This window comes from Arvicola amphibius, chromosome 8 (assembly GCF_903992535.2).
Source record: "Arvicola amphibius chromosome 8, mArvAmp1.2, whole genome shotgun sequence".
NCBI classification, from domain to species: domain Eukaryota; kingdom Metazoa; phylum Chordata; class Mammalia; order Rodentia; family Cricetidae; genus Arvicola; species Arvicola amphibius.
The window spans coordinates 72,813,802-72,836,601 of record NC_052054.1 but is presented as its reverse complement, the minus strand read 5'-3'; the positions used below and the strand labels follow the sequence as shown (position 1 = coordinate 72,836,601).

At 48.6% G+C, this 22,800-nt stretch overlaps 1 protein-coding gene across 5 annotated transcripts; it reads right to left on the bottom strand.

Annotated features, from left to right (window-relative positions):
• Positions 1-1,662: 1,662 nt before the first annotated feature.
• Fbxo46 (F-box protein 46) lies at positions 1,663-19,998 on the bottom strand. Of its 5 annotated transcripts, XM_038340000.1 has the most exons (3): positions 19,918-19,973; positions 11,704-11,770; positions 1,663-4,681 (listed from the first exon to the last, which is right to left on the bottom strand). In XM_038340000.1, exon 3 carries the CDS (start codon positions 4,602-4,604, stop codon positions 2,793-2,795), a length of 1,812 nt encoding a protein of 603 aa, XP_038195928.1. In that variant the 5' UTR covers positions 4,605-4,681; positions 11,704-11,770; positions 19,918-19,973; the 3' UTR covers positions 1,663-2,792. The 5 variants fall into 5 exon arrangements, with proteins under 5 accessions (XP_038195928.1, XP_038195927.1, XP_038195930.1 ...); XM_038339999.1 differs by lacking the exon at positions 11,704-11,770 and having other exon boundaries at positions 19,918-19,998; XM_038340002.1 differs by lacking the exon at positions 19,918-19,973 and having other exon boundaries at positions 11,711-11,770.
• Between the last annotated feature and the right edge of the window lie 2,802 nt (positions 19,999-22,800).

Below are 22,800 nucleotides of genomic sequence, written 5' to 3'. Positions count from 1 at the left end.
CAGGTCGAAGGGCAATTCAGTCATCTAGAACTTGCGAAGCTACCCTTTTATCTCAGTAAGATGGAGTGTTAATGAGGATGTCATTGGTTTTCCTGGTGAACTGCAGACTTCATGGGAACCTGAACCATAACTCAGGACATTAGAGCCAAGTGTGATGACACAGTCTGTTTAAGTCGGATTGGTAATTTAGTGAGACCCTATCTCAAAATGGGTTGAAAATGTAGCTTAGCACCTACAGCACCTCCCAGAATCCCCCAGTGAGGGGCTGGGATGTGGCTCAGTGGTAGACCCCCTGCCTAGGGTCCCCCAGTGAGGGGATAGGGGTGTGGCTCAGTGGTTGAGCACTTGCCTAGCATGTGTAGTTCTGGGCTCCATCCTCAGCAACACACACACACTCAGCACCAGATTATGTGCATGAGGTGATGTGAAACGAATTTTATGGGCCTGTGAAAAGGCTTCAGTAGATAGAAATACTTGGTGTATGAGCCTGATGACCTCAGCTTGATCCCTGGAACCTACAGTGGAAGGAGAGACCTGCACATGTGTGCTGTACCATGTGTGCACCTATCCTGTTGTGGAAAATTAGTTTAAGATGTGTTACACTTGTTTATGCTGTGGAATATTTGTTGCATTCTTTTATGTTGCATTTGTTTGACTCTGCGAAGCTGTGTTACTCTGCCTGCCTATAACCCCTGATTGGTCTAATAAAGAACTCTTTGGGGACCTGCCACCCAGCTCCTAAATAAATACAAGAGAATTATTCTTTCTTATGAATGCCCGGCATTAGCTTGGCTTATTTCTAGCCAGCTTTTCTTAAATTGACCCATCTCTCTTCTTTTACATTTTGCCTCTGGGCTTTTATCGTTATGTATTCTATATACCTTTCTTTCCTTTTTACTTTGTGATTGTTTGTGTGGCTGGCACCTGGCATACTGCTCTTCTTTTCTGGCTCCTTGCCCTTTCTCTTTTCTTTTTCTCCTATTTATTCTCTCTGCCTGGAAGCCCCACCTATCCCTCTCTTGCCTCGCTATTGGCCGTTCAGCTTTTTATTAGACCAATCAGGTGTTTTACACAGGCATAGTAATACAGCTTCAGAGTTAAACAAATGCAACATAAAAGAATGCAACATATCTTTGCATCAGTAAAAAAAATGTTCCAAAAGAACTACCCACACATCTCACACACATGCAAAAAATATTGAGAATGGAAGAACCTTGTTTTTAACTTGAGTTCCAACCCTGGCATATCTGTATATAAAGATGAGGAGCTGTGGAGTTCTGATGATGAGAAGTATTCACAGCCTGTGTAGCACCTCCACCAGGAAGGGGACTTCCCTTCCTGCACAATAGGGAGAGCAGGAATTCCTGCAGTCATAGACCACAGCGATGAGGGTCACTGCTAAAGCACCATGGAATGATGAGGGTCACGTACTTACCCAACACTGGACTCTTAAGAGAAGTAAAAATGATCTTGTTTAAGCCACTACTATTTCGAGATGTTTAAAAAATACTAAGTGAGAGATGATAGGAGTCTTAAATACTTCCAGGCAGAGGGACTTGGGTGAGGACTTCTACTCCTTTCTATCCCACCCTGCCAAGCATAGACCTATGGATGTCTGTTACCAAATCCCCTCCCTTAACATCACACAGACCAGTCTGGCCCTGCTTTATAAATATTGATTTTATAGAAAGGACCAATTCAAAATTGGTCAGATGCCACACACTAGAAGCTTCCAGAACAATGAAAGAGAAAACAAACAAAATAAAAAACCCCCAAAAGAGGAAAAACCTTAAACAAAAAGGTCTTGAACTGACAGGTGGTGGTGGCCCAGGCCTTTAATCCCAGCACTCAAAAGGCAGAGGTAGGCAGATCTCTGAGTCTGAGGCCAGCCTGGTCTACAGAGTTTGTTCCAGCATAGTCAGGACTACACAGTAAACCCTGTCTCGAAAAACCAATAGAAAAATAAATTAAAAAAAAAAATCTTGGACCAAAAATCTTGCCTAAAAATCAAGGCCTACCTAAGCAAAGGATTCTAAAGAAACTTGAGGTGTGGGGAGGAAGGTGCAGAGACCCGAAGGCCTGAGTACCCCATGTGGAAGGAAGATCACCTGAAATTCAGACCCACTGTCCTTGCCCTTTGAGGAAAGGGGCTTCACAGCTTTACTGGGGAGTCAGTGACAAGAGCTTAAAGAGGGATCTCTATACTTGAGGGGATCTCCCCCACTTTCCCTGGGGTGGGGGAGGGAGAGACTGTAGTTCAGAAGAAATCATTTTTTTATTTAATGAGGAAAACATCTAGAAATGGTGGGCTGCCTGCCTCCAAAAAGTGCTGACTTGAGTTGCAAGCTAATGGCCTGGAGGTGTCAACCTTTGAGACTGCAGCCCTTTGGGTGAACAAAGAACTCGGGGAGGCACAGAATGGGGAGGGCCAGCTTGAGGAAAGCCTCAGGTGGTACCAAAATTAGCTGCCATCTGCTCCCTGCTGGTGGGTCCCTGGGGTGGAGAGACTCAGGGATGGAGTTGGGGCTTGACACAGGCGCAATTGAGATGCTGATAAAAAACAAAAAACATAACCCTCTCTGAGGGTCCATGGCCCTGGCTCTGAAGAGTAGAAAACCAACAGGGGTCAACCAGGGTATTTACCCACCGACCCCCAAACCTGGTCCCAGTTCTAGCGGGAGATCAACGCTGGATGGACTGGTAGGTGTTGGCTGGTGACTCAGTCCTGGTCCCCAGCTCCCAGCAAAGCGGGAAGGGGTTAGGTATAGCAGGTGTCCCCTCATCCCCGGGCTTCACCTTCCCTCTTCCCGACCAGCTCGGCCCCCGCCCACTCCATTGCACGGCAGCACCCAGTTGTTGTCGTGCAGGCCCAAGCGACAGCCTGGTGTCTCGCGATCGGCTCTGCGGCAGCACATCCAGTAGGAACGTCCATAAGGCAGGTCGTGGTGGTAGGGCTTGGGGTGCCAGCGGCAGAGTGACACATCGCCCTTCTCATATCTCTTGCGGCACTGCTTACAAGGGTCATCGCGATAGAGTGGGTCCCGGTTCCAGCGCGAGTCCGTGGCACGCACACCAAAAGCCTCGATGATGCCCTTAAAGTGGTGGCAGGTACACTTAAGGGCTGCCAGGGCTCGGGTGGGCAGGAAGCTGAAGATCTTGACCAGCACATGCTCAGGCAGCAGCAGCATGTACTGCCGTGGCTCCAGAAGTCGCTGGATTTTGAAGCGAATCTCCAGGAAGTCATGCGACACATGCCGGTACAGGCGGCACAGGGAGGTGTCCGTTGGGCCCTCCGAATCGTCGGGACCTGGCACTGTACTTGGTGTATCAGCTGGGGGTGGCTCAGGCGGCCCTTCTGGACCCCGGGACTGGAGGAAAAAGAGCTGGCCAGGTGGGGGTGGCTCCTCAGGGCTCACTGTCAGGCAGACAGTCTCTTCCTTTACGTTCTTGGTGCCATCTTTGCCAAAGAAGATGCACTCATCCACTACACCTGTCACCACCACATCCACATGGAACCCTGATGCTCCACAGTCCCTGGCAGGGGGTGGAGGAGGGGCTGGGGGAGTATCCTCAGGCCTGGCCGGGGTTGGTGTCTCACCTTCACTGGCTTCGTCTGCCCTGGCCAGGAGGAACTCCATGTTGCTGGGAAGGGCATCCCTGGAGGGACTGATAAGCTGGTACAAGTCGCAGGTGATTTTGTCTTTGGCTCGAGCCCCAGGCCCGGGACTACCAGGGTAGGGACTACCAGGCTGGCCTCCACTCCAAGTAGGTAAATTGCCATCTGGTGAACAGGGCTCTCGGCCGTTGGAGATGCGGAAAGCGATACGTACCTCACCAGGCCCAGGACCTGGCCGCTCCTCCTTGCGGAGACCCTTGGTTGGAGGGCTGTCCCGCTGGGCCTCAAAGTGGGCCACTGCCTCAGCAACTCGGCTACAGTCACCACCACCAGATCGTTTTTCTGACCCTAACCCCTTGGCTGGTCCCCCCTGCTCAGCTGACACAAAGACCACCGGAGCTGGGGTGGTGGGGCGTGGGTAACTCTGCAGGGCCAAGGCAGCTCTCTGTTCGACCAGGGCCACCATTTCCGCTACGGAGAGCAGGTCTACATCATCTCCGGATGTCGTGGGGGCCCCCTCAGTGGCAGGGGCTCCTCTTCTGCCCCCTGGGTCTGGAGGAGCCTTCGTGGGCTCAAGGCAGCGCCTCCTCCTCTTGGCTTTGGAACTATCGCTGCCCCAGTGCCCTTTGATCTTCATAGAGCTAGCCCGGCTACCTCCACCACACTGGTGGGCTACAAAGAAGGCCACCTTTTCCTTTGTGTTTCCAGGCTTGATTACATACCATGTGTCCAGCAGGACTCGGCCCTCATCACCAGCAGCTGTTGAAGAGAGAAGTGGAGCATGTTGGGAGGTGGGGGCTTCTGCAGTCAAGGTAGGTGGTGTGTTCTCTGAGTGTGCAGGTCCATGGTCAGGCTCAGTTCCACTGCTTGTGTCAGAGCAGGCTGGCGGCTTGAGGGCTGCAGAAGGTGGGCGTGGTTGGTTCTGGGAATATGTGCCGAAGGGCCGGGGGCACCAGAGCTGGAAGGGCAGGAGGCTGCCCCTGTCCATGCTGGGAGATGATGGCAAATAGCAGGTAGTCACTCAATCTCAGGACCACGATGGTAGTAGGGAGCTCCACATGACACCTGGAGACATAAAGGTTGAAACACTGTTGTGGAATATTGGTCTAATAAAGAGCAAGGCAGGAGAAAGACAGGTGGGGCTGGTGGGCAGAGAAAATAAATAGGAGAAATCTTGGAAAGAAAAAAGATCAGGTAGCAAGAGAAGAACAAGGAGAAGAGGACTCCAGGGGTCAGCCACCCACCTACACAGCAAGTCACAGAGTAAGATAAAGAAAGGTACACAGGGGCTGGGCAGCACGCTTTTAATCCCAGCCCCCGGGAGGCAGAGGCAGCCATATCTTTGTGAGTTCAAGGCCAGCCTGGTCTACAAGAGCTAGTTCCAGGACAGACTCCAAAGCTACAGAGAAACCCTGTCTCGAAAACCAAAACCCAAACCAAAACCAAACAAAAAAAGGTACACAGAAATAGAGAAAGGTAAAAGCCCAGAGGGAGAAAGGTAAATGGGATAATTCAAGTTAAAAAAGCTGGCTAGAAACAAGTCAAGCTAAAGCTGGGCATTCATAAGTAAGAATAAGCCTCTATGTATGTCTGGAGCTGGGTGGCAGGCCCCCAAGAGTCAAAAGTATAAAAACAACCAACAACAGAGCACTGAGGTTACCACCCAATCTTAACTTCTGCACAAGGGACAAATCAAATTAGAGCACTGAGAACTGTATGTCACAGACAGTAAAGTGTGCAAGCTGAATCCCAGCAAGGGAGGAGTAAGGTCAGGAGTGGAAGGTCATCCTGGGCTACATGAGACCCATCTCTTAAACGGACAGACAGACACATACTCTCAAACTCTCTTCTTTGGCTAGAGGCATGGCTCACTGGTAAGAGCCACTGCCTGGAATCCCCCAGTAAAGGGCTAGGAGCATGGTTCTATGGTACAGCAATAGCACTTGCCTAACTTTACCTAGTGAGGGTTAGGGTTATGGCTCATGGCAGCCTCTCTACCAGGCTGGATTTTGTCCCTAGCATGGCCAAGAAAATAAAATCCTAGCCCAGTCACAAATCAGGTAAGCAGAGGGATGCAGCCAAACCTTTATCTATTTATTTATTTATTTATTTATTTTTGACACAGCATTTCTTTTTGTAGCCTTGGGGTCTTGAAAGTCACTCTGTAGACCAGGCTGGCTTGGAACTCAAGAGATCCACCTGCCTCTGCCTCCCAAATGCTGAGATTAAAGGCCTGACCTGGCCTGGCCTTAACCTTCAGTGAAAGTACCAGGCAGACCAACCAAGCTCCTCCTTACACTTGTACCTCTAGTGGCCAGTTCCAGAAAGGGAAGACATTCCCAGCCTTGTCCACAGAAGCTGGAGTACACACAGAGGGGTAAGGTGATTAGGTAAGGGAGGAAAATCTGAAGCCAGAACCAGACAAACCCTTAAGAAATTTATTCTCCACTTGTTTTGGGTCATAAGGTTCTTAAGTATGACGACGGTTGTTTTTCTTCTTTTTGAGACTTGGTCTCACTACAGCCCAGGCTTGTCTTAAACTCACAGCAATCCAATCTTCCTGTTTTATTCTGGGAATACAAGTGTGAGGCAGGCACTATACTCGTCTTTTTTGAGATTATTCTTTGAGACAGGATCTCACTCTTTAGTCCCTGCTGTCAGGCTCCTAGCCTCCCAGGTTCCGGGATCACAGGCCTGGGCTGCAGCATCTGCTGAGAGCACCCTTAATAATGATTTTTCTTTTTGTTCTGCAAGACTTTGCACACATCAGCTGATCTGGAGGCAGTTTTTGTTAATGAGTCTGATGGCAGCACTTTCTGTTCCACTGTCTACTTACCAGCAAGTAGCAGACGCTTACTCTCCTGCATCTTTGGCCCATCTCCTTCCAGACATGTCAACATGAAAACAACCCTTCACCAGGGCATGGTGTTGAGTACCTATAATCCCAGATCTGGGGAGGTGATGAGCACCTAAGATCCCAGATCTAGGGAGGTGATGAGTGCCTATGATCCCAGATCTGGAGAGGCTGAGGCAACAAGATAGAGAGTTCCAGGCCAGTCTGGGCTACATAGCCAGACCTTGTCCAAAAAAGAAACAAATAAACAAAAGGAAAAGAAAACAAAAAGAAAAAATAACCCTTCACAAAATAAACTTGAACATGCCAATGAAACAGAAAGGTAAGCAAATTACAAGCCAAGAATTAAGTCCAGCCCACTGCCTATCTTTGTAAATTAAATTCTATGGAAACAAATGATGGCTGCTTTCATTCTAAAATAGCAGAACTGCATCAATGATTGTATGGCCTGAAATAATTCATTACCTGGTCTTTTATAGAAAAGGCTTGGCTGGAGAGATGGCTCAGAGGTTAAGAGCACTGGTTGTTCTTCCAGAGGTCCTGAGTTCAATTCCCAGCAACCACATGGTGGCTCACAGCCATCTATAATGAGATCTGGTTCCCTCTTAGGGTACACAGGCATACATGTAGTGCAGAATACTGTATACATTAAAAAAAATCCAATCCCATCCCCCCCAAAAAAGAAAATATTAGCTGATGCTGTAGGATGGACTGCCCGCTCTAAATCCGGGCAAATCTGACACACTATTATATCAGGGACCTGCAGATACCATTCAAAACTCAGATCCAAATACTGTCACCAGTAACAGAACCCCAACTTTAAGCCTCCTTACCCAACCCCACCCTCATTTCCAGAATCTTCATGTCCTACCCCCAAGTATCCTAACTTTTTCTTTAAAATTTCAACCCCCTCCTCAAGACCTTACCAAGCCTGGTGACACATGCCTGTAATCCCAGCACTTGGGAGGCTGGGACATGAGACAGGAGGATAAGGATTTCGGGTTTGCAATATTATATAAAAAGACCCTGTTCCCCCCACCCCCAAATCTAAGTGGTGCAAGGTGCAGGCCTTTAATCCAGTACTTGGAAAGTAAAAGCTGGTGGATCTCTGAGTTCAAAACTATCCTGGTCTACATATCTAGTCCTGGGCCAGCCAGGGCTACTTAGAGACCCTGGCCCATAAATAAATAAGAATGAGTTGAAGAAGCCGGGCGGTGGTGGCGCTCGCCTTTAATCCCAGCACTCGGGAGGCAGAGGCAGGCGGATCTCTGTGAGTTCGAGACCAGCCTGGTCTACAAGAGCTAGTTCCAGGACAGGCTCCAAAGCTACAGAGAAACCCTGTCTCGAAAAACAAAACAAACAAACAAACAAACAAACAAAAAAGAATGAGTTGAAGAGATGGCTCAGCAGTTAAAAGCACTTGCTGCTCTTGCAGAGAACCCAAGTGTGGTTCCCAGCACCCACAGAGTGGCTCTCTAACTCCTGTTCCAGAGGATCCTTCTGTTCTCCGTCGGCAACAGACACATATGTGGGACACAGATACACACACAGGCAATACAACAATACATATAAAACTTAAAAAAAAAAAACCAAAATAATAAATCAAAACGCCCTCCAGCACAGAGAAGCCAAATCACAAATAACTTTTCAGACATCCAAAGACACACAGCAATACAGGTGATTCGGGTTTCCTGACATCCTCCGCTCATTCCCGACACCGATCCTTATTCTACCCCTTCATTCCCCAAGAGCTCCCGAATCCTGAAAGAACTCAAACATAAAAATACCCTATTTAAAACAAACTCCAAATCAAATAAATGTCAGTAGTCCCTAATGAAACCGAGTGGTACAACAGCAGCCGCGTGTCCCGCACGCTCCAGCAGGCTCCTAGGCACTGCTCCGACGTCGCTGCTCTGCGGGCCCTGGGAGCGCGCAGTCTCCGCAGCTCCCGCTTGCTGACGGGCCACTGAAAGGAAAGTGCCCTCCTGTCCTAGGTCACACGGAGAGGAAGGACTCAAGCCCAGGCATTCTGGCTCCGAACCCCAAAGGACACCTCTAAAACACAACCAAGCCTACCCACGTTACAAAATAACCCAACCCAAGGCGTTTCTTAAGCTCCCGGGACCCCTAAAGTATCCCCTCCACCCCTCAACTTCCCCAAGCGCTCAATTAAACGCTTCAAAGCAAAAAGGTGCCCCCAAGTTCTGGACCCGCCTCCTCCTCGACAGAATCCTCCGACCCCCTCAGGCGACCTCCCCAAAAAAGCCCCGGACACGCCCCCCCCCCCCCCCGGCACTTACCGCAGCGCCTCCTCCAGGCGGCAGGGGGAAATGGCTGCCTACAAGCATGCGCACCGGAGCCCCGCGGGCCCTCCCCCTCGCGCGGGCTGGCGCGCCCCGCCCCTTTGTTGACAGACACGCGCGTGACGGCGCCAGCCAATGAGCGGACACGGTTCAGAGCCGTGCCCATATAAGGAAGGCACTGGCGAAGGGGCCCTGACTTGGAAAACAGGAGGAGTAGGCGTGAGGTGACGGGAGGGGGCGGGCAAGATGGAAACAGCCCGATGTAAGGGAGTGGGGACAAATTCCCACAGTCCAGGACTGCCGAATGAAGAACCCGGCGGGGACACTGACAGCCACACTCAAGGCAAGGAGAACTATCCAACGTTCCCTTGAAACAGGAGCCCTGATGGATACTAGAGATTTAAAGGGCCACGCGGCCAGGGACTCGCTGACTTGGGCAGAAAGCAGCACAGGGGAAAAGGTCCAAGAACCTGGCTTTGCTTAACAGTTGTGGCGATGGAAAGGTTTCTCGGTGGGACACCCGGAGCCTTAGTCACCTAGTCTTTAAAACAAACAGGCAAGTCGGGCGTGACACACCACACCTCTGTAATTCCAATAGTCTGGGAGGCTGAGGCAGGAAGTTTTTTAAGCCAATCTGGGCTATACAGTGTCACACAGTTGTAAAATAAAAATAAAATCATACAAAAAGGGAAGAATAAGCAAAACAACAGCAACAACAAATTTCCCCAAATCCACAAACAGACAAACGAGGGGCTGGAGGGATGGCTCAGCGGTTAAGAGCACAGCTGCTGTTGCAGAGGACTTGGGTTTGGTTCCAGCACCCGCAGGGCAGCCTGTAAGTCCAGTTCCAGACTTGGCATCCTCTTTTGACCGCTGCGGGCACTGCATGCATGCAGTCCACAGGCATACATGCAGGCAAAACACCTACGTATTAAAAAGGGTGGGGGAAAGCTACAATTTAGGAAATAGAGCTAGGAGGATCAGGAGTTCCGCCCCCGTTCCCCCCCCCCCCCCCCCCCCCCAACCCCGGGCTATATCAGAACTTGTTTCAAAAGCCAAATTCAAAATCAAAGAACAAAGGCTAACCCTGTACTGGTCACTGGTCCTCACAATCACTGACTTGACAGGCTAAGGCTTGGAAACCTGTCCAGTCCTGTGAGGCTCTTCAAACCTCTACACTCACTACAGGAAAACAACAGGAAGTCACACAATAATGACTTTTAAGTTATCTTAAAATTACAGACACCTTGCGTTGTTTCTGGCCTATGCCAGGCTGATTCAAGACAAACCCAAAGGTAGCTTTCAGGGCAGTGCAGGTGGCTGGAGAGATGGTTCAGCAGGTAAGGACATTATGGTTTTTTTTTTTTTTTTTTTTTTTTAGAGCTTCACAAATCTACAACTTTAAGGATTTATTTTTACTACTTTTAAGTGTGTGTGTCTGACTGGGTATGTGCATCTGAGTGCAGGCATCCATAGTCCAGTTGAGGGTGCTGGAGTTACAGGCACTGTGAGCCACCTGATGTGTTGGGAACTTAGGTCCTCTGGAAGAGCAGCAAATGCTCTAAATCGCTAAACCATTTCTCCAACCCTATAATCCACAATTTTAATGGAAACCACAAACATGCCTATCACAGGAGATTGCCTGAGAAAGTGAAGCTGATAGGACAGCCACACACTATACACCATTATTAAGTGCCTCCAATAATTAGAGAATGCACATTCCCATACTCTGATACACAGAGTTGTCTGCAAAACCTTGCCCTTGACATGCACAGGCTTCATGGATGCATGGCTGGTCCTGGACGCATAAGACACAGAGATGACATTGGGCTCACCCGAAATAGCTCAGAGGAAAGGGGAAAGACATCCACTCACATTATGCATTGAGTGGCACAGCACTTAAAACGAACTCATTTAATCCCCCATCTTCTCTCTCTAGGGTCTCACTCTGTAGTCAGCCTGGCCTCAGCCTCTTGAGCACTGGAAGCCCAAGCGTGCTGCACAACCAGTGTGTCTCATTTTTACGTCTTTATTTGGGGTCTGTGTATGGCATATGAATGGGTTTGTGTGGGAGTGTGTAAGTGTGCTTGGAAATGCACATGAGTGTGTGTGGTGGACAGAGATCAACACCAGGTGTCTTAATCACTCAGCATATGTCTTTTCCCCCACCCCGGAACTAGGTTTCTCTGTGTAGACCGGCTGTCCTCAAACTCAGAGATTCTCCTGCTTCTCAACTGCTGGGATTAAAGGTATGCACCACCACCATCACCACGGGCTGCACATGGTTTTTGAGGCAGGATCTCTCACTGAAACCCAAGCTCAGTAGTAGCTTTATTAGGTCGCCAATGAGACTCAAGTAAAAATGCCTCTGCCTGCCATCCTTCCAGTATTGTGGTTACAGATGCACATAGCTGTGTCTGGCTTCTTAGGTGGGTGCTGGGGATCTGAACCCAGGTCCTCAGGCTTGCAGAGCAGGCACTTTACCCACTAAGCCATCTCCCCACACTGTGTTCGTTCTTTTTCTTTCTTTCTTTTTAAAATGGATCTAAGACCTATTTTAAAATCTGCATATGTGTGTCTGTATGTGGGTATGTGCACAGGTAAGGGTGCCCAAGGAGGTCAAAAGAGGGTGTCAGATCTCCTGGAGCTAAAGTTACAGACGGCTATGGACCACCTGACATGGGTGCTGGAAACCCATGTCAGGTCCTCTGCAAGAACAAGTGCTCTTAATGTTGAGCTGCCTCTCGAACCTAGCCCATCTGTGTCTTATTTTCCTGTTGTGTCGAAGACTAGGAAGGAAACTCAGGCAGACAAAGTAGGCAGCAGCCTCTGCTCTTCAGACTGCTCACACTCACTGGGCACGGATGGTATCACTCAGTCCTCAAGGTCATCACGCTCACTGTTGCCTGTCACCTACCCCCAAGGCTTACCCTTTACCTCCTTCAGGACCGGCTCAGAAGTCACCTCTGGGAAGCCTTTGATCCAAGTCCACAGCTTCTGCCCAACAGAACACAAACTCAATCCTCGTTGGTTTTTCTCCTTCCTGTCGTCACTATCCACGGTACTAAACACTTTGCTTATAAGGTGTGCTGTCCGCCTCTCCTTATTAAAATAAAAGCGTAAGGGCTGGCGTTTCCCTTTGTTTCATTATATAGCACAAGCTCATCTCAAACTGGAGGTGCTCCTGCCTCAGTTTCAAGACTGGAATGACAGACATGCACTACCATAGCTGGCATGAAGCTTTCTTTCCCTAGTGCTTGCCTTCTTGAAGCATGGCATCATGTGCTAGCCCCTGGGAACAAGCAAGAACACAGGTTCTAGGTCCTTACCTCAGGGTGGTTGACTCTAGCTGTGCATTTCACTGACCAGCCCAGGTCACCATGTGCAATGCATTGTCTGGATGAGTGGATAGCCTGGTTGCTGGCTAGCTTTTACGTGTCTACTGCTGGAGACATCTGAATAGCTGGCCACTCCAACCAGCTGCCCTGAAAAATCCCATCCACCCCCTCAGGGGCCTTCCCAGGCTATCCTTGACCTCTTCCTCACCACCATCCTGCTTCTAACACCTGTCCCCGTCACTGCTCAATGGCAGTGGGCTGGGTAGATGAGAGGCTCTCTCCCCTCCAGCCTGTGACTGGGATCTCTCCTTGTAGCTATCCTGGATCTGTGAGCAGCTCACTGGAGGCCTCAGGGTCGACAAGCTGCTTACCCATGCCCCTCCCCCTCCTGCTTTTGGCCTGCGTGTCAGCTCCTCTCTCCCTCTGAGATTCAGCTACAACCCATCCTCAGTCTAGTCCTACAATGTTAAGACTTGAGGTGTGGGGGGCTAACCAGCTTTTTTGGTGCCCTTTAGGTGGGGAAACAGGGACACACAGGGAGACCACCTAACCTGGTTTCTGTCTGCTTCCAGGTTCTCTAGATGCCAGAAGGTTTGGCTAGCTCTGCCCTGAAGATTATTAGTCAGAAACAACTTCGAAGCCAGCCTGATGGCCTCATCTGTAATTCCAGCTCTCTGGGAGGCCGAGAGAGGAGGATCAAAAGTTCAAAGCCAGGCTGGGCAACTACTGGGGCAACTTGCCTCCTAAAGAAGGCGAGGGTGTGGCTCAGCAGTACAGCACATGCCTAGAATCCACCAATGTGCGGCTCAGTGCTAGAATGTTTACCTAGCAGACAGAAGATCCTGAATTCCATCCCCAGAACAGAAATAAATAAGTAAAGCAGGGTCCTGGAGAGATGGCTCAGCAGTTAAGAGCACTGGCTGCTCTTGAAAAGGATCCAGGCTCAGTTCCCAACACCCACATGGGTGGCTCACAACTGACCTTGCGTCCAATTCCCGAGGGTTTGGTGCCCTCTTCTGGTCTCTGTAGGCACCAGGCACATGCACATATGCAGACAAAAAACTAACCCCCCCAAAAACAAACAACCCAAAGCCCACTCATATACATAAAATATTTGTTATTGTTTTTGAGACAGTCTCCCTCTGCAACCCAAGCTAGCCTGAAAGTCACTATGAGAGCTCAGGCTGTGTTGGAACTCTAAGCAATCTCCCTGCCTCAGCCACCTTACTGCTGGGATCACAGGTGTGTATACATATCATCACACCAGAGCAGTCCTCTTTAGTTCACATTCTGAAATGAAACTGATCTCCAGGAATCACAAAAAACAAACCAGGAAACTTGCCCCTTACTGCAGGATCCTGAGCCTTGCTTATTCATTTAACAGAGAGAGGTGGCTCCGTGGTTAAGAGCACTGGTTGCTCTTGCAGAGAACCCAGGTTTAGTTCCCAGCACCTACTTGGTAGTTCATAACTGCCTGCAATTCCAGTTCCAGAGGATCCAGTGTCCTCTTCTGGCCTCTCAGGGCACAACACACATATAGTGTGCAGGCATACACAAAGGTAAAACATCTATACACATTATAATCCCAGCACTCGGGAGGCAGAGACAGGTGGATCTCTGTGAGTTCAAGGCCAGCCTGGTCTACATAAGAGCTAGTTCCAGGATAGGCTTCAAAGCTACAGAGAAAGCCTGTCTCAAAAAACAAAAACAAAAACAAAACAAAAAACTAAGGCTGGACATGGTGGTGCTTATTTTCAATCCCAGCACTTGGGAGGCAGAGGCAAATAGATCTTTGTGAGTTTGAGGTCAGCCTGGTCTACAGCTAGAGTTGTTATACATAGAAACCCTACCTAAAAACAAACAAAACAACAACAAAAACATATTGTAGCCAGGTGTGGTGGTGCATCCTTTAATCCTAGCACTTTGGGCCAGACAGAGGCAGGCATATCTCTGTGAGTTTGAGGCTAGCTTGATCTACACAGTGAATCCAGGTCAGCCAGAGCTATGCAGTGAGATCCTGTCCAAAAGAAACCTACACTGTGACAGGTGTAGTTCCAGGCACTGGAGACAGAAATCCCTGTCCTCAAGGGACTGACACACTAATTGGATAAAGGGAAAATAATCATAATGGCAGTTTCTAGGTAGAAATAAACGCACAGGCGAGGGAGGGGGCTGGGCTGGATGGAGGATGAGCTTCTGATCTCAAATTGAGCAGTGAGCAAGGCTGTGAGGAGGCCATCCTCTTCCGCACGAAGGGACATACCACAGGCAAACTTCAGCAAAGCTGCGCTCTGAAGAGGAAGACGGCTTTGCCACCACAGCTAGTAACATGCCGTCACAAATGGAATACAACAAAGGTGACAGTGACTTTTAGAGGCAGATGTGATATCGGATGCCTGAAAACTCAAGATTCTGGAAGCCAAAGCAAGAAGATCCTGGAGAGCTCAAGGCCAATCAGGATACAGAGTAAAGCCCTGTCTTAAAACAACAGGGAAGGGGGGCTGGAGAGATGGCTTAGTGGTTAAGAGCACTGACTGCTCTTCCAGAGGATCGGGGTTCAATTCCCAGCACCCACATGGCAGCTCACAGCTGTCTGTGACTCCACTATCTGACACCCTCACACAGACATAAATACAGCAAATACCAATGCACATAAAGTGAAAATAAGCTTTTTTTTAAAAAAAAAAAGTCAGGAAAGGGTCAGGGTGGGAGAGCTGGCTTTGAGATTAAGAGCACAGGTTGTTCATGCAGAGGACCAAGGTTCAATTCCCAGCACCCACAAAGGCAGCTCACAACCATTTTTAACTCCAGTTCTAGCAGACTGGACACCCTCTTCTGACCTCTGCAAGCACTGCCTAGACAAGGTATAGACATACACAAATGCAGGTCGACATGCAAAACACTAAGTACAAATAAATAATGGTAGCTTAGTCTATAAAGTGCTTGACAGACAGGCATGAGTGTTGGCTAGTTCATTTCCCAACTGCCCTGACTCGTAATAGTCACACAGAAACTATATTGTTTGCAATACTGTTTGGCCAATAGCTTAAGCGTATTTTTTAGTTAGCTCTTAAATCCTAAACTAACCCAGCTCCATTAATCTGTGCATCACCACGAGGTCATGGCCTACTAGCAAAGTTTCAACAGGCTACGGCGCAAGCCTCTGTCTCCTGTGGTGGCTACATGGCTTCTCGCTCACTCAGCCTACTCTCTCCTCTATCTGCTTGGAACTCCCACCTTGCCGTATTCTGCTAAGCCACTGGCTGAAACAGCTTTATTCATTAACAAATAAAAGCCAAATATAGACAGAAGGACTTCCCACACCACACTAGGACCTGGACTTCATCCCCACCACCATGTAAAAAGAAGTAGGGCATGGTGGGATACATTTGTAACCCCGCCACTGCAGGTACAGATATGCTTGCTGGCACATACACGTACACAAACACACAGATACACACAAATGTGCTATGAGAAAGCCTCAGACAGACACAGGCTGAAATTCAATGTAAGATTTTTTTTTTCCTTTTTAAGCCATGGTACCTGGAGCCTCTGATCCCTGCTCTTGGGACGCACAGGCAGGAGAATCAGTGTCATCCTCACTACACAGTGAGCTAAGCCCCAGCCTGAAATACATTAGTGCCTATCTTAGAAGAAGAATAAAAAAGCAATCACTGTGTGTGGCAGCACAGACTTATAATTCTAGCACAGTAGTGGCTGGGACAGGATGACCAAAAGTTTGGGGACAGCCTATACTACATAATGAGACCCTATTTCAGAAAACACACACAATCTCAACACTCAGTCAGTAGAGGTAAACAGATCTCTCTGAGTCCTGGGCTAGCCTGGTGTACTTACGTACTGAGTCTCAGAGCAGTGAAGCTATGAAGTTAGAATGTACTTCACGAAACAAATGGAAACAAAGGGGGGGAAAGGCAAAATAATTTAGAAATGTCACTTGTTTTTCTAAGACAAACAAATGGAGGGTATGGAGGAAACACAGGGACAGGGACAAGTGAGAGATGTTTGCTTTACTCCAAACCAATAGGTGTTCAGATAATTTAAGAAAAAGTGGAGAGGCCAGGCGGTGGTGGCGTACACCTTTAATCCCAGCACTCAGGAGGCAAAGGCAGGTGGATCTCTGTGGGTTCAAGGCCAGCCTGGTCTACAGTTGAGTTCCAGGACAGTCAGAGCTACACAGAGAAATCCTGTCTTGAAAAATTAAAAAGAGCAGAGAGACAATGCTAAAAGTTCTCAGGGTAGGATTCGGGTGGGTGGAGAGAACACACATCCCGTAGGGCATGACAGCAATGCAAGGGCCAGGAACGAGCACAGGGTGACACTGACAGCATCAGAGGAACTGAAACCTTAAAACTGCACATGAAGCACTGGTGCTGAACAGTGTCCTGGCATTATGAAAACAGGGAGCTCTGGAGGGCGGAGGCCAGTCTGCCTACCATCCTCTGGCACCTAGGGGAGGATCTGGCCACTTACGGAGTGAATCCCAAGTCAGCAAGGTAATTCATGGGTATAGGCCCTTGCCGCCAAGCTGACCAACCTGACTTCTATCCTCAGAATGCACTCAGTAGAAGGAGAAAACCTATGCCCGCTGATTTCCACTTCCCATAGTACACACTATAAGTATAGACACAAATTTTTAAGTGAACTCCCATCTTTTTCAGATAGCAATCTTCCTCTCCCCTCCTACCTCCCTTTTCCTTCCTTCCTTTCTATATCACATGTAGCCCAGGCTAGCCTCCAACTTCAGCTCTCCGCACTTCCACATCAGTTGTGCCATCACAACGAGCTGAAATGTATTTTCTTGAAAGAATGAAAACCCCAAGTTGTCATACTTATTGAGAGCAAAATGCAACAGGCATTTTAAACACAGGGCCTTACTGTCAGTTCCTTAGGGGGATATCATGGGCTGAGTGTGGTCCCATTTTACATATTAAAAAAAATGGAGGCCAGGTATGGTGAACCATGCCTATAATCCCCACTCTTGGGAGGCAGAGACAGGCGGATCTCTGTGAGTTTGAGACCAGCCTGGTCTATATGAAGTTTAGACTACAGCTAAACTTCATAGTTTAGCTACATAGAGAGACCCTGTCTTAAAAAAAGAAAGAAAGAAAAAGAAAACTGAGATCAAGAGTGGGAATGAAGCTTAGCTAAAGTCACGGCATGCCACTTGGCTCCAGCAGACACCAGAGCTTTTAGCCATAAGCTTGACTATTAGTCACCGAGTTTATAAACTAAAGGCTCCAAGCAAATGACCCATGCTTGGGCTGCTAAGACAGCTGAACAGTGCTTGCTCCTCTTCTGAGGTTGTGGGTTCAGTTCCCAGCACCCACATTAGGCAGCCCACAATCACCTGTTAACTTTAGCTCCTGAGCATCCAACTGCCCTCCTCTGGGGCACAAGTACACATAAATACACATAACATACACATAAATAAAAAAATAAAGATTAAAAAATAAAAAAACCCAAATGGTTTCAAAGTAAATTACAAAGTTGTTAAATTCCTTAGGGAAGCCCCATTCCTGCCATAACTAAAATATTAGAAGCACACACACACCACCACCAACAATGACAACAAGAAAATCAAAAATCAAATCAAATCAAACAAAACCCTAACTCAGTTGTCAGCAGTATTTCTAACTCACTGGAAGACTTGGGAATTGGGCCAGACTGGGCAAGTGAATTATTAATATTTAGCTGGAGACAGATTGAGTTTCTGAGCACCTTTCTGGGAGTCTTGCTTAGACTTAGAAACCCAGAAATAGGTGGAACTAGAAAAATCAGGAAAGGGGGAGGGGGCAATTTGAGAGCGAAGAGACAACATGCCCAATGCTCCTCCCTCACTAGTTCCTCTATCTTCTTTTTCGTTTGTTTTCTTGTTTTCTTTTGTTTTGTGACAGGGTTTCTCTGTGTAACAGCCCCAGTTATCTTGGAACTCACTCTGTAGACCAGGCTGGCCTCGAGCTCACAGAGATCCACCTGTCTCTGCTTCCTGAATGCGTATGCCACCACCGTCCAATCCCTCACCTATTTTCTTTATCTGATGTTTCCCATTTGTTTTAAAAACAAAAACATGGACCAGTGAGGCAGTTCAGTTGGTAGAGCGATTGCCTAACGTGCACAAAGTCTTGGGTTCGATCCCTAGTACAGCATAAATCAGGCATGGTGGTACACACCTATAATCCCAGAAATCAGGATGTGGGGCAAGAGGATCAGAAATTCAAGTCCATCCTCAGCTACACAGAGAGTTTGAGGCTAGCCTGGAATTTATGAGACCCTCGAAGCAGCAACAAATAGTATCTGGGCTGGGGTGGTAATCCCACCATTCTGGATGCTGAGGCAAGAAGATCAATAGAGGCTAGCCTGATCTACACAGTGAGTCTCAAGACAACAACAAATGTGTACTGTGTACTTACTCTAAGCACTTCCCAAACATTAGCTCCCTAAACTCTCCAGCCTACCTAGCTTATGGGTCTCATTTAATAGCTGCATAGAGTCCTAAGATTTGCCCTAGGTCACACAAAAGGATTCAATTCTGTCTAACAGCTGCTCTGGCCGGTGTCTCTATTCTCCATATCTTACTTCACTATAAGCAGAGGGGACTGGATTAAAGCAACCAAAGCAGATTTTGACCTGGACAGTAATTCTAGATTTACCATTTAATGCTGACTGACGACAAGAAAGTTGCTTAAACTCTCTGTGCCCCTGCTTCTTTTCTACAAAACGGAGCACCTACACCTGAATCCATTTAAGTTAATACAAACAGCTAAAATCAAGATCAGGCATTTCGGAAAATTTGGCAGTAAGAGGTGGGGATGGAGGTGACTACTGTCAGGTTTTGAGAAAATGTCTGAGGGCTGGACTGAAAAGTAGGGACTATATTAGCAAGCAACTCTAACCCAGTCAACATTCCTCTGACGGGAGCTTCCCACCGATAGCTCTGAGGCTGAGACTTAACTTTCCTACCAAAAGTATCAATTTTTACGGAACCTCCCTTTAGCTATCTTCACAGTGGCCTGCTTGTTCTCATCATGAGATAAGGGCACAGAGGCTTACAGAGAGACTTGCCTAGGTCACAAAGGAGGGGCAGAATAAGGAATCTGAAGGCTGGATGGCCCACACAAGCCACTATTCGATGCCACCGGGGCTGGAAGGATGCTAAAGGTGGTCTCGACGGACCCCTTCTGGCCATATCGGCCCAGAGTTACGTGACTGTCTAGTTTATCGGGAGTTTCTGGTTAGATTAAGGCACGATATAGACAGCCACGTTAATAAACTCACGCACACTACATCGCCTCCTGATCCTAGAAGCTAACCTTCACCCTCGTTGACTTCTACCTCCCACCTCCTCAACTTGCCTTGCAGCCCCACCTCGCTGTCAGAGAACTCAACCTAACTGCATCCGCGGTGAGCCTCTCCCTTCACTCTTCTAACCCCGACTCCCAAGCCTTTCCATGTACACCAGGCTAACTAACCTCTCTCGAAATTACCCACTTCAGGGTCTCTTGCCTAGATGTCCAGCCAGGTCTCCCAACTCGGTGTCTCACTCCCCCAGCTCCGAATCCTCCTAATAGTCAATTCCAAAGCTCGACTCTCTCCACTCCAAGACCCCTCCCTAGCCCCCATTCTTCTACTCCCTCGGGCTCCCGTTCCTCTCAATCCCCACCCACAGCGATCTCCCCACGCCCAGCCCTTTCTTTAGCCTCAGTTTGTTTCCCCTCGAACCTAGGCCCCGAACCTCGCGCCTATACTCTCGAATACCCGCAGGACCCAGCTTGGGGCTCTCACCATCTCCCCGCGCTGCAGCTCGATCGACTACGCGGGTTTCCCCCACTCGCTCCTCTCCAGCCTCCCCTTCCGGGTTCTCGCCCCGAAGCCCTCTGGGAATTGGAGTACGGGCGGCCATGGACTACAGCTCCCAACATGCAGCACGGTACCTTGGAGGCGGAGTAGGAAAAAACTAGGCGGGCCGAGAAATAGAACGACTCGAATTCCCAGGCGGCAAAGGGCACACACAGCTGCGCAGGCGCAGACAATTCACCAGCAAGGCTCTCTGGGAAATAGAGTCCAGCTGTCTCCATGTTGGCTCGAGGCCCTTGAAAAGGGAATTGAGGCTACTTGAAAGGAATGTTAGTGAGGGATAGAAAGTTGAGAAAGAAAAAAAATTATTGGTTTATTTAACAGTTTATAATATGTTATTTAACAATATTAAATGTTGTTATTAAATATTACATGGTGGTGGCTCATGCCTTTAATCCCAGTACTCGGAAGGAGAGGCAGGTACCATCTCTGTGAGCTCGAGGCCAGCCTGGTCTACAGAACGAGATCAAACCAGGGCTGTTACACAGAGAAACTCTATCTCAAAAGTAGTCATCAATCAATCAATCAATCAATCAATCAGTGAGTTTTCCCGGACTTTCCCTCCCATTCCTCACCTCCATCTCGTACCTCACCACTTTCACCTACTACCTCCTCCTAATTCCCAAATGAGAAAAATAAGTTATTGGATCAAGGAAAGCCCCGGCACTATGAGACTGTTTATATCCCAGGTAGATCAGCGCATCCAGAAGGGATGCAGAAAGAGATAGGAGTCTTTACGGATTTATGCACCTTGGTTAGGCGCTAGAATAGTATTGTGTAAATAGTTCATGCTTTTTTGACCACTTTGGACAACCCTCGTAAGAATTATCCCAAATTACTAAAAGTTAAGGTGACTGTAGATCAAACCCCTCTGTCCACATCATTACTGGAAAGTACTGTGAGCTGAGAGAGTTTACCCCAGGTACTTGTCATTGCTGGGGGCTAGAAAACGTCTGAAGAGTCCACACAATTCCCGTGTTCGTGCATATGAGAATGTCATTTTCTTTATTTGAGTGGGTGTAAAGCCTAGAGGACGATTTTCAGGAGTTGATTTCGCTCCTTCCACTATGAATTTCAGGCCGTGAGGATTGGCAGCAGGGGCCTTTAGTTACATTGTACTGTTCGGGATGACCGTGGTGGCACACACCTTTAATCCCACCACTCAGGAGGCAGAGATTGGCATATCTTCTTGAGTTTGAGGCTAGCCTGGTCTACCTACATACAGAGTTATGACACCCTATGTCGAAAAATAAAGATAAGCAAATAACCCTGGAAAGATTTTTCAGCAGTTAAGATCATATATCACTCTTGCAGAGAACCTGGATTTGCTTCCAGCACCCACACTGGACCGTTCACAGCTGTCTGTAACTCAAGCTCTAGGGGGATCTGATGCCTTTGGGGACACCTGCACTGATATGAACACACCTCTGCCACACGCGCCTATGTATACATAATATTTAATATATATAATATTAAAGATAACAAATAGTATAGCTTGTAGTCTGATGTGGTGGTGCACTCCTTGCATTCTTGCCCCTGAGGCAGAAGAATCATAAGTAGTAGGCAAGCCTGGGTTACATAGCAAGACCTGATCCACACACAGACACGTAAAAGGTTACTTTGTTTGCATTTACAGGAACTGGCATCTCCTTCAGGTCTACAAAGGCTAATTTCAAGGAAAGCTGGCAAAATTACCAGCCTGAGCAAGGTGCCTGGCACACCATGGTCTTTAATTAGCCACACGCTGAAGGGAAAGGGTGGGGCCGGGGCACAGGAGGGCCAGCAGGGGGAGTACTGGCATCTCACTCTTCTGGAGACCTGTCAAGTCCCCCTACTAGCCAAGGCGAATGGTCAGGGGGCGGGGGCAATGCAATGGGGCGTGGCCTGAGGAAAAGGCGGGTAGTGGAGCGAAAGCTGATTGGCTGGCACTCTGAGCGCGGGAACTGGAGCACGTGCGGAGCTGCGACGGCGTCCTGCCTCAGGTGCGCATGCGCGTGGGTCCTCGCTGCACAGCCCTTTTCTAACGCCCTCTCTGCCTGGCACCGCGTGGCGGGAATGTGGAGGGGCGTGGCCTCGCCTTAGGAGCGAAGTCGCGCGACAGCCTCGTGCCCTGCCATTCCTCGCTCGGCCTGCGCCTCACGGGTCCGCATTCCTGGGACCCGCGACAGCCACTGTCCTCACCATTGGGCCGCCCAAGCGTGGAGCCCAGTGTCAAGGCAGAAGTGGAGCTTTAACGCCATTTTGCAAGTCCTGAGGCAGGTGTTGGTGACCAAAGGGTGTGGGGCGGGAGATGCCCGGGCACTAGCTGGCAGGGGTAGCGGGGAGCCTGGAGTGCCCAGAGTCGCACCTTGTAGCTGTGGCCTCCTTCGGGATAGAATGGAACAGGACCACAGAGCTGAAGCAGGTATGAGGCTAGGCCTAGGTGTATGTGGGGGTGGGGGGTGCTGAATCTGGATTTCTAGAAAGTTCTTTCTGAGTGGTATTGGAGATGTGGAGTCTCCTGTTTGAGGCTCGAGGCTCGGCTTTTGGAATCTGAAGACAGGAGGTCTAGGAATCTTAGTTTGAGGTTCCAGAGTTCACATCTGGAGGGTTAGAGATCTAATTTGAGGCTTTTCCGGTCTCAGTGGAGTCTATTGAGGTATGAAAGTAGGATCTTGGGTTGAGCACAGTTTGGGTCTTTGAGAACTCATTTTAAAGCCTAGACTTGTCCTCCTATGCATTGAATAGAGGCGTCAGTTTAGATTCCAGCAGAAGCATTCGTGAGATCTAGGTTTCCTTTTTTTTTTTTTTTTTTTTTTTCCGAGACAGAGT

Coding starts and splice junctions, on each gene's coding strand:
- Fbxo46 (XM_038339999.1), bottom strand. CDS start 4,604: ATGGACAGGGGCAGCCTCCTGCCCTTCCAGCTCTGGTGCCCCCGGCCC.